General features: G+C 33.9%; 1 protein-coding gene across 1 annotated transcript in view; it reads right to left on the bottom strand.

Annotated features, from left to right (window-relative positions):
* The window catches only part of LOC120625432, a 46,474-nt gene extending 36,305 nt beyond the window's left edge, over positions 1-10,169 (bottom strand). The window contains exon 1 of the mRNA XM_039892498.1: positions 9,923-10,169. Within this exon, the coding sequence (XP_039748432.1) occupies positions 9,923-9,987 (65 nt within the window). The 5' untranslated portion in view covers positions 9,988-10,169. The remainder of the gene's footprint in view (positions 1-9,922) is intronic.
* Between the last annotated feature and the right edge of the window lie 1,156 nt (positions 10,170-11,325).

The following is an 11,325-nucleotide window of genomic DNA, read 5'->3' on the forward strand; positions in this document are numbered from 1 at the left end:
TACCCGGGGGAAAAATGTCCCAAGCCTATTATTAATGAAAAGTATTCTTAACAATACTTCATACATTAAATAAATAAATATAATTACGACAATACACACATCGCCATCCAGCCCCAAAGTAAGCGTAACTTGTGTTATGGTTACTAAGATAACTGATCAATACTTATGAATAATATAAAGTTAAAACACCGAGACACTGAAAAACATTCATGTTCATCACACAAACATTTTTCAGTTGTGGAAATCGAACACACAGCCTTGAGCTCAGAAAGCAGCGTCACTGCTCACTGCGCCAATCGGCCGCCATTTAGAAGTTATTATGGAATAAATAAACTCACATACAAATATTACATTAACCGTGACATTAACTGCAAGAACTCCTTTTTTGGGCAGTATTGGAATAAAATCTGTTAGTACCTAGAAAGTAGTGGAAAAACCTCCACCCTTTTACTGCAGTACCTACTCACAAGTAGATAGCGCAAACGACCAGTGGCCACGCCTTACTTAGTGACTGCTTATCCATTCATTTTAAATGTATATACGACAGCAGACCACTTTCTTTAATGAAAACAATAAATTGTATTTTGGAGCATACTCTATTTTTCCATACACTTAAGATTAACGTCCCATCGCTAGGTTCATGTCTTCTCTCACAAGAGAGAGAGGGTTTTAGGGCATTAGCCCACCATGCTGCTCTAACATCGGAAAAGTCGTGGAACTAAGGTTTTCAATGAATAATGTAAGCCTCAGGTCAGGACTTTAGTTTTATTATAGTTTGAACCATTTATTATCTACTAGCTGTTGTACCGCTACTTCGTCTGCGTTTGATTTTGTTTTTTGATGTGGCATTCAATTTAGTTGTAGTTCTAAGAAAATTTTAAGTATTCAGTATCGCTAAGCCTTAAATGAGGGGTTTGCTGTTGTCCGCTGAGGAGTTCTGTCCTCTATCTCCAACCACATTTAGATCCACACAAATATTGGGCAAAATTAAAGACATATTATAACCTTTATAGTACAAAAATAATTATTTAAATCGGTTATAATTTGTCGGAGTTATGGTGTAAAATCGTCAAACACTTTCATCGCCTCTCCCAAATGAACCGAGCTTAATGTCAGGATAAATAGTATCCAAAATTACTTCTAACACTTTCAAGAATATGTGTACAAAGTTTCATGAGGATCGGTTAAGTAGTTTTTGCGTGAAAGCGTAACAAACAAACTTACATTGACATTTATAATGGGATTATGCCGAAAAGATAAAATAGTCGTAAAACAGCCATTAAGACAGGCATTTAGTAATATACAAAATGTTCCAGATTTTATATATTGTATAGAAGAAAAGGTTACTTTACGGAAATCATGATATATTATGAAAATTAAGCTTAATTTGATGTACCCCGCGAAAAGCAAAGAAAAGGAGAATCCTTATGGTGTAATTTATAATTTCTCCAATTTTTATACTCCACACCAAACAGATCTTCGGCAATGTACCCTCTACGCACGTTTCGCGGAGTACAGCAAATTAAGTTTAATTTTCATAACGTTCCAAATCGTCAACGTACGTTTATGTCCCTGAAAGATTGGCTATGATTCTTGGTCAACGTGAAGTACACTATACGTATGTTTGGATTGCCTAGCGAATGTCAAAATGTGCGGCTTCAACGGCCTTATCTTTGAATAAGTTGACTTAGACTTTTTCACAGCTACAATGAGGTGCGGACTGAGAATTCGATATTAGTTTTATTTTTATTAAGGACTGCACAAAAAGTGTAGTTCAGAGTGTAGTCGTTCGTGAGTGTCTTCGTTCCACATATTATATCTTCTTATTGTCCGACCAGACCTATAACTATGAGATATTGAAAGAATTAAGGATTCTTTCAATCATCATCCCGAGTGACACGAATTAAATTCAATATGGCTACTGTATGGCGCCATTTTCAAAGTGAAAATTGTTCGACATTTGTGTTTTTTAATGTTATTAATGAATATTGTCTGGTTTTCTTTTGCTTTAAAGCACACTAACGAATTGATTATTTTGTTTTGCAAATAATTTATTTTCCTTTCCGCTAAGAAAGCTGCTGAATGAATTTAAGCTTCGAAATGAGGCACAAGGCACAAGTTAATTTTACGATGACGTCAAAGTGTTTCGATGCTTGATAGCGAGTCGACAATTGCGAGCTACAAATTTCACACTAAGGTTATTTACGTACAACGAACTCAAATAATAACGGAGATGGCAATTTATCGTCGAGATCCAGATAAACTGCGGGTCAGATCTTATGATTATAATAGAGGCTATAGAATACAACTGTATTTCTTTCTGTACTTTGCAACTTTATAATGAAGGCAAAAATGTAGACTCGAATAGCTAAGGAACCTGTTAACTTAAAATTCACACGTGTTGAATAAATATGTAACTCAAATCAAAAATCAAATAGAATAAAAGAAAATATGGGGTAAAGCTTATGGGGTATCGTTAGAACTTTTCAAGCATCATCATCATCATCATATCAACCCATTATAGACCACTACAGGGCACGGGTCTCCTCCCACAATGAGAGGGGGGTTAAGGTAGTCCAGTGCAGATTGCACACACCTTTGAGAACATTATGGAGAACTCTCAGGCATGAAGCAAGTGATATTTTATTTACTTTTCAAGCGTAGCAAACTAAGCTCTCAAGTCTCATTTTTTTATATTACGACAATACACACATCACCATCCATCCCCAATGTAAGCGTAGCTTTTTTATGGATACTAAGATAACTGTTGAATATTTATAAATAATATACATAAATAGTAATAACATACACATAAACCCAGACACTGAATAACATTCATGTTCATCACACAAACATTTTCAAGTTGTGGGAATCGAACCCACAGCCTTGGACTCAGAAAGCAGGGTAACTGCCCATTGCGTCAATCGGCTGTCTAAATTTAATAGATATCTACTAAAAATTCTTACTCCCGAGGTATTTAAATTTCAAACACTGCTGTATCTCAAAAGATTGTAAAGCACTGTACATTGTCACGGAAATCAGTCAATAATGGGCATACAAATCGGCGTGCTTATACATAAAAAAAAAACAAAAGTTGAAACGTCCACTTTTTTGGAAGCCTTACAAAACTTCGATAGATTACCTACTTTATTAGTAAATCGATTATTTATTATCAGCGTACCTACTGTATTGTTTGAATTCGATCAAGGTTATTACAAGATAAATTCGATCACGCTGGATTCTATTGTTCAACGAACTCTGGAAAACATTTTCGTTAAAGTTTTAACCTTTTTAGAAATTCTCTTATTGCTGTCCCACTGCTAAAGGCATTTAGAAGGGTTCGATAAAAAGTAGTGCTGTACTATTTAGCCGTTTAAACCGGCCATAAAATTTAATCAGGTTAATTAGTTCAGCAGCCAACTAATTAACTTAAACTAACCGGTTAAATTAATTAACAAGTTAACCAGTTAAATTAGTTACCGGTTAACTGATTAACCGGTTAAACGGTTAATCGGTTAAAAAAAAAAAATTGTTACCCAGAATGATTAATTTGCAAGACATTTGTTAATAGTAAATATATAATTTATTAGAGACCATTTTTAAACATCAAAAACCCCTCAGTCCCTGTTTATCGTCGGTCCATCGTGCTGAAGGTCGGCTTACAATATTCATCATAAGTCTATTTTAATTTCCCACAGTTTGGCTTACGCCTTCGGAAAAGGGTTTTTTGAGCACAAACCCACCGCGTTGCTTCAATGCGGGTTGGCGGGCTTTAAAGATAATAACTGGAACCGACGTCTTATCGTGCCGTGAAACGACATTGCCCATTTGCTAACTCCCGGTCAGTGTTCATCTTATAATATTTGGATGTCCCGGTAATCGAATCTTTGACAAGGCAGTTTAATAAAACATAAATAAAAAACTATAAATTTAAACCAACGATAGTGACTCTTCATTTTTGGAATATTTACCATTCAATAGAATTTCTAGAAAGCACCCTACAAAACATCATTAATGATTGTATACACAGTCATCATCACAATCAAACATCAAAGAAATGCAAAAAAAAGCAATTTCTCTGCAAATACAAATCTTTCAAATAACAACTCTAAGCCTATAACAACAAAAATCACTTTCAGTTTATATAATAGGCGACCCACTTCTTTTTTCACACCGTTTAGTCATATGATTGATATTATTAATTTTACTTTTCAAAACAATCCTTCTCTTAATTTTAACGTATCAAAATACTGTTAATACTTACACATCTCATGCATTGTGCCTCCAAAAAACTGAACTTTAAATCATTTTCCGTTATTTTGAATCTAAACGTTCGTATCCTTATTAGAGCACAATGTATGACGAACTAATTTGCAATTCGAAATATTTCATTCATAACTAACAAATTTCTATGAACGTACACGTAATTATTTCACTAGTTAAAGTTCAATGACACTGCATAATCTCTTTCACAATTTCCTATACGTATGAGTATGGATATAAAACAACTTTCGTATTTAGCGTACCACCCTGCAAAACACCTTAATAACAAAATAAAAAATTTGTTTCTTTGAAAAACTCGCGCGCACGTCCTTTAAGCTGTGGGCGGAACAACAGTATGACGTGGTCGCCTTACGATTGGTATTAACGACCAAATAACGCGTTCGAACACGAAAACTATCATACAGCACGTGATTCACCCGATCCAACGATCGTTAGGAATCTACTTCGATAGACTCAGCGTGTGTTAAGCCGTCAATGTATGTTTTGTACGATTAACTCACCGTACATTAGAAAGGAAAAGTGGGCGAAGTAAGGAGGTGAAAAAGGGGGGACGACGGGCCAGACGTAATGACTGTAGTCTGTACTATGGTATATTTTACCGTAAGATCACATTATGAATATTTTTACTAATTTATTTTGTCTTGTCACGTATTATTATTTTTTCTGATGTTTCTTTTGTCTTTTCAGTTAAACAGATGCAAATGACAATTTCTCGGGACCATGAGTTATTAGAATGATATATCCTGTGCTATTTTGTAGTGTTGTGTATATTTGAAACTGAAGAGTTTGTTTATATGTTTGTTTATCAGTTTTTGAGTTTTTTGATTGATGGTCATGGGCTATATATACCATCATAATTAAAGCGGTTGAAACTGCGTGGCACAGCTAGAATAGAAATATGTTTTTAAAACAGGATAGTTAAAGCAATATTTTTTTTTACTCTTTTAACCAAGTAAAACTTTTCAGTGGTGGAGGAAAAGATGTGTATACAACATAACTTCCGAGGCTATACGTTCTTTACAGTCAACATCAAGCTAGAACCCATACTTTAAGCAGTTAAAACTGGGTGGCACAGCTAGAATGGAAATAAATATGCTTATCCGTACTTTATAGTTCTTTTCATTTGAAGCTGAACATTTGGAATATGATAGAATAATTTAATTATGGACTTTCCATGATAAATTATTTTCTTATTTCTTAGTAACTTGGAACACGTAAATTTTACAAGAGTTAGATAAAGTAAATCTATTATGAGAATATCAGTCAGTATCCTTGAGTTCTAAGGCATCACACACTAAAATACACGCAAGTTTTTTTTTCCATCGCAAGTGTGAACGCTGACTGGTGCTTTGGTGTGTATTTTATTTATGTTGGCACGTGTTAGTGCTAAGTGTTGATTTGTTAAACCAGATGCTACTTTTTTGGTGCTTTTAAGTCGTATGTTTATCTTTTAATTTTAGAGATAGAGTGATTACTTTCGACGGTTAAAGCTGCCAAACTTTTGTAGTAGGTTTTTGTTAAAAAAAATTGACAAGACACTTGCAACGAGAGTTCAGTCCAGATATGAATTATCTAACGTTTCTAACTACACTGATAGTAAAAATATGGCTAGATGATTCCTGCGAGAGTTCAGTCCAGCTATGAATTATCTACCGTTTCTAACTACAATGATAGTAAAAATATGGCTAGATGATTCCTGCGAGAGTTCAGTCCAGCTATGAATTATCTAACGTTTCTAACTACACTGATAGTAAAAATATGGCTAGATGATTCCTGCGAGAGTTCAGTCCAGCTATGAATTATCTAACGTTTCTAACTACACTGATAGTAAAAATATGGCTAGATGATTCCTGCGAGAGTTCAGTCCAGCTATGAATTATCTAACGTTTCTAACTACACTGATAGTAAAAATATGGCTAGATGATTCCTGCGAGAGTTCATTCCAGCTATGAATTATCTAACGTTTCTAACTACACTGATAGTAAAAATATGGCTAGATGATTCCTGCGAGAGTTCAGTCCAGCTATGAATTATCTAACGTTTCTAACTACACTGATAGTAAAAATATGGCTAGATGATTCCTGCGAGAGTTCATTCCAGCTATTAATTATCTAACGTTTCTAACTACACTGATAGTAAAAATATGGCTAGATGATTCCTGCGAGAGTTCAGTCCAGCTATGAATTATCTAACGTTTCTAACTACACTGATAGTAAAAATATGGCTAGATGATTCCTGCGAGAGTTCAGTCCAGCTATGAATTATCTAACGTTTCTAACTACACTGATAGTAAAAATATGGCTAGATGATTCCTGCGAGAGTTCATTCCAGCTATGAATTATCTAACGTTTCTAACTACACTGATAGTAAAATATGGCTAGATGATTCCTGCGAGAGTTCATTTCAGCTATGAATTATCTAACGTTTCTAACTACACTGATAGTAAAAATATGGCTAGATGATTCCTGCGCTTACATTTAATATTTTTTGAACGTATCAAGGGAAAGAGCTTTTTTATACCTACTTATTTAATACTATAAGTGTACGGCTGGCTGTGGGTATACTGTTTTGAATACTTTTCTAGGCCTTGTCAACTGCCTTTCTATGTGTAAACAGTGAACAATAAAATTCTATTCTATTCTATTCTATTCTAGAGAACCAAAAAACCGAGTTTTATTTATTTTTCGTGTCTGCCTGTCTAAACTACTGGACGGATTAAAATTAAATTTTGTATACTTATGGCTGTTACTCCGGGTTAAAAATACTATTTGTTTATTATCCCGAAAAACGATAAGATTCCTTCTGATTAGAGGATGTCTTAGATTAGTAGATTAGTAAATTTTATACAATAACTCAGTCATATCTTAAGATTCAAAAATCTTTCTCTGTTGGAAATATTCTGTTATCATATCACTTTAGCCCTGCCCAGATTTGGTAAAAAGCATTGCAATTAGAGTACATAGCTCCTCAGCATAAAGCAGCAGCCCTCTCACTGAATCTCTTCAAACTTCCGCAGGGCAGAGCTAGTATTTATATAGTACTACTTTAAGCAAAAGTAATTGAGATATAGATGATTACCACAGGTCGTCATATGTACCACTAAGCCCTGTACGCAGGCGGGTTATTGCGCAGCTAATGACCGGATCCATTACAATGGTCAATTACACGGTTATGTCATACTTATTGTTTCGTTAGCGTAGGTAAATCTGGGTACATGTACCTTCCGAACAATCGGGAAACAGGAAACCTATAATGATATGTTTCGTAACCGATCTTTCTGTATCTGTACTCCTGGTACAACTGAGGGCTTACTACCATCTACAGAAACTACAGAAAACAGTTTTATTTTAATACTAACTATTACTCGCGTTGTATGTCCGCTTTTATTACAGATCTCAAGCGATGGCATGTTACTCTACGTCTTTTCAACTTACTCTATGCCAAAATCAAGTCGATTGGTTTTCACTTAGGGCGTCATGGAGTGACAAACAAATAACAAACACACTTTAGCATTTATAATATAAGAAAGGATTTTTTTTTCATACTTTGACGTCACAATAAAGATAATAATCCTGAACTGAGAACGTCAACAATATTAAAATAATGGTGCTTTATGCTATGGTACAATGGTCAATAACAAGATGGATCACAGCATTGAAATCAATTGCAGAATTGAACAAGCTCGTGCAGCCTACCGAAAAATGGAAAAGATACTTTGCGTATAATGAAAATTAAGCTTAATTTGCTATAGTCCGCGAAAAGCAGGAGAATCTGTATGATCTGATCTTCCCCTCAAGGGTACATTGCCGAAGATCTGTTTGTTGTGGAGTATAAGGATTGAAGAAATTATAAATTACACCATACAGATTCTCCTGCTTTTCGCGGACTATAGCAAATTAAGCTTAATTTTCATAATATATCATGGATTTCCGCAAAGTAACGCCTGCTTCTATCCAATATATACTTTGCGACCGCAATCTCAGCCTCCCATTACGTATAAGAGTTATTCACTGCTACGTCTTCTCCGTTCACCTATATGGGTTAGAAACCTGAACACTTACAGAAGCCCTATGCAAGAAAATAGAATCTTTCGAAATGTGGGTATATAGAAGAATGCTAAGAATTTCAAGGAACACCACAGTATTACTTGTAAGTTAATCCAAGTATTACATAGGCTAGAAAAGAATCTGGAATAACTTAAAACTATTAAACAAAGAAAGTTAGAGTATTTTGGTCATATTATGAGAAACAATAAATATGTCATCATGTCATTATACAAGGGAAAATAGCAGAAGACCACCTTCAACCTATACTTCATCAATGCTTTGTAACGGTCATGATTGTCAAGCGCTGGCCTATCGCTGCAAGAAGATAGAAGAAGATGCTATGGTAGTAAACTCCTGGGTCAAGTTATGGAAGTTAACTTTCAAGTAAAGTTATTCTATTTTTGTATGTGGTTGTGAAATTTTGACGTTTGTTCGGTTATATGAAATAACAGATTTATGGTAAAGTGTATGTGACGTAAGTATAAAAGGTAAATCAATCTACCGTAAATTAAAGGTAGATTAACTTTAAATATTAATGTTTTCAAAATTTTAAAATAGTTATTAATAATAAAAGATTTTTTTTTAAATTGTCATATCGATAGCGGCAGTTATTATTATTATTTATTTATTACATAAAGTTTCTAAAAAAATACTTATAGCTTGCATCAGAAAACCACCCAGGTTTGTTATATATTATTTGTATATTACTTTCCCCTTAAATGACTGCTGAAATATTCCGTCCCAATTTGTAGTGCCACATTTGACATGCGGATTAAGTGCCCTGGAACTAATGTTACAGTGTATTTACCACGATTATAGTTATTCAAATTTTAGTTCCTTCGAAACTCGTATTATAGCTTCACAACTTACAGCGCCAAAATGGCGTCTATCTATTGGAGACAAAAACTATGGAGGGTAGAGGTAAGGAGAGTCATCTTATATGGGAGAAAAGTTGAAAAAGTGTCCAGTTGTTGCGCTAAATAACAGTTCAAAAATCCTCCACAATGGCGCTGGTGGATGCACAGGGTATGGTATGAATGTAGCAAACGTAGATGAATTGAAGTATGCCGAGTTAAAAAATTTAATGTCATTATCGACTAAAGTAGTTAATTATTGAGAATTTCAAGAACTTACGTTGTACAAAATATTGTGGTAAATATAACCTTACTTCCTTGTTTATTTTTCAAGCCTACTCTAACAATATTTATATTTGGTGCTTCTTTTAAGAGTTACCCTGATGCAAATGTGGCGCCATCCTAATTTAATACATTTTGACGACACTTTTTCATATACACAGATGACTCTCCTTACCTCTACCCTCCATAACAAAAACATACTCCAGCCTGTCCAGTGATAAATACAGACACGGCGAAAGATTTTGTTTTACAACAGGAATAATAGTAATTTTTTCTTTGGTTTATTCAACAATCCTCCGTTATATTATTTTGTTAATAAGAGTTTTTTACAAAAAAAAAAAAAAAACAAAAACAAATTTGCATGCATTCTTTCGATTTCACAATGATTGGTTATTGAAATAAAATCAAACCTTCAAGTTAATCCAAAGCCAAAAAAATTAAAATAAAAAACAATACCTTCGGATCCAGCGGAAGAATCTATTCGCACCTTTCTTTCCATTAGGTTTCTTCTTCTTCCCCATTTCATTCAAAAACCTTAGAACTGAACTAGAGAACTATATTATAATTGTCTTTGTCCTTAGAGTTTGAACATGGAACATGACACGTTCCAACACATCACTTATTTCTTAATTTAAATATGGAATAGCACTGGGTTTAAATTTGGAACGCTGTCTCTGGCCGATACAGGACTCTATGCTTGGCTCTAATTAAAATTATAAAACCATTTAAAATACAATATCTGTTTTCTTCGCAATATAAACTAAACCTTGTCTACTTCGTACCTATATATAAATTAAAAACAAGCACTTTTTAGGATTTACAGTAACTTCATATTTACAGTTAATAAAGAACAAGCAAGCGGGGTAGGATATTAAAATAAAAAACCAAAAATATTAATTTTAGAAGTCCAAAATATATAGTTATTTTTTAATATTTACCAACAAAAATCCGACCTGATGCCACTTTAAACAATAAAATGTACAAACAAATTATGTCTCCGTATGTTTTTTTTTATATTTACCGCAAAAATAATCCGAACTTATGCCATAGACCAAAAATAAACTAGAATTAAATTAAAAAAGTAAAATCGTTCCGTTCAGAAATGCGCGATGCGATGCGCACGCGCCGAGACTGGCGCGTGGCCACGTTCAAATTTAGAATTCGAAAAAAAAGCTCGATGCATTGAAATGCAGCGGGTGTTGGTGTATTTTATTTTTGTTTTGTGTCTACGAAATGAAAATACTTACATGTGATTTTATTTATGATGTATCATTTGTAATGTCTAATGTTAATGTTTCTACTGACAATATAAAAACTTGTTAATATGATTTAATATTTAATCCTGTGTTGCCTAAACGAGTTAACATACACCTAAGCGTTTGTTTTTCTGCGATAAAATTAGACTGTCTCTTTCAGTATCTCTGTGGAAAACATCATGTTCATCTGATGCTCCGTTGCTACGTGATAGAAGGACCAACCAGCAATGCCTAAGTAAGTAATGCGCATAGTATAAGTAGCGCATGCCTAAGTAAGTAACACCTTGTCTAAGAAGATTCCTAGGCCTACATTTAATTTTTTCTACTCGATTTTCACTAAGCAACTCATATATACTAACTTGCCTGTGATTGTGACAATAGTTGTCGTATTTTGTTTTTGTATTCTCTATATATATTTTTTAATTTTGCGTACAGATTTAAAGTTATTAAAAAAAAATCTATCTTCTACAACCCTCGCTCTTATTAGACACAAGGTCTGTGCCTAGAAATGGGACTGATGATGATTGTCTATTCAAAGTTCAAATAAAAAAAGAAAAAAATAATAGTTATCTGTGCTAAATCCAAGTGTTCATGAGTTTATTA

This window comes from Pararge aegeria, chromosome 7 (assembly GCF_905163445.1).
Source record: "Pararge aegeria chromosome 7, ilParAegt1.1, whole genome shotgun sequence".
Taxonomy (NCBI): domain Eukaryota; kingdom Metazoa; phylum Arthropoda; class Insecta; order Lepidoptera; family Nymphalidae; genus Pararge; species Pararge aegeria.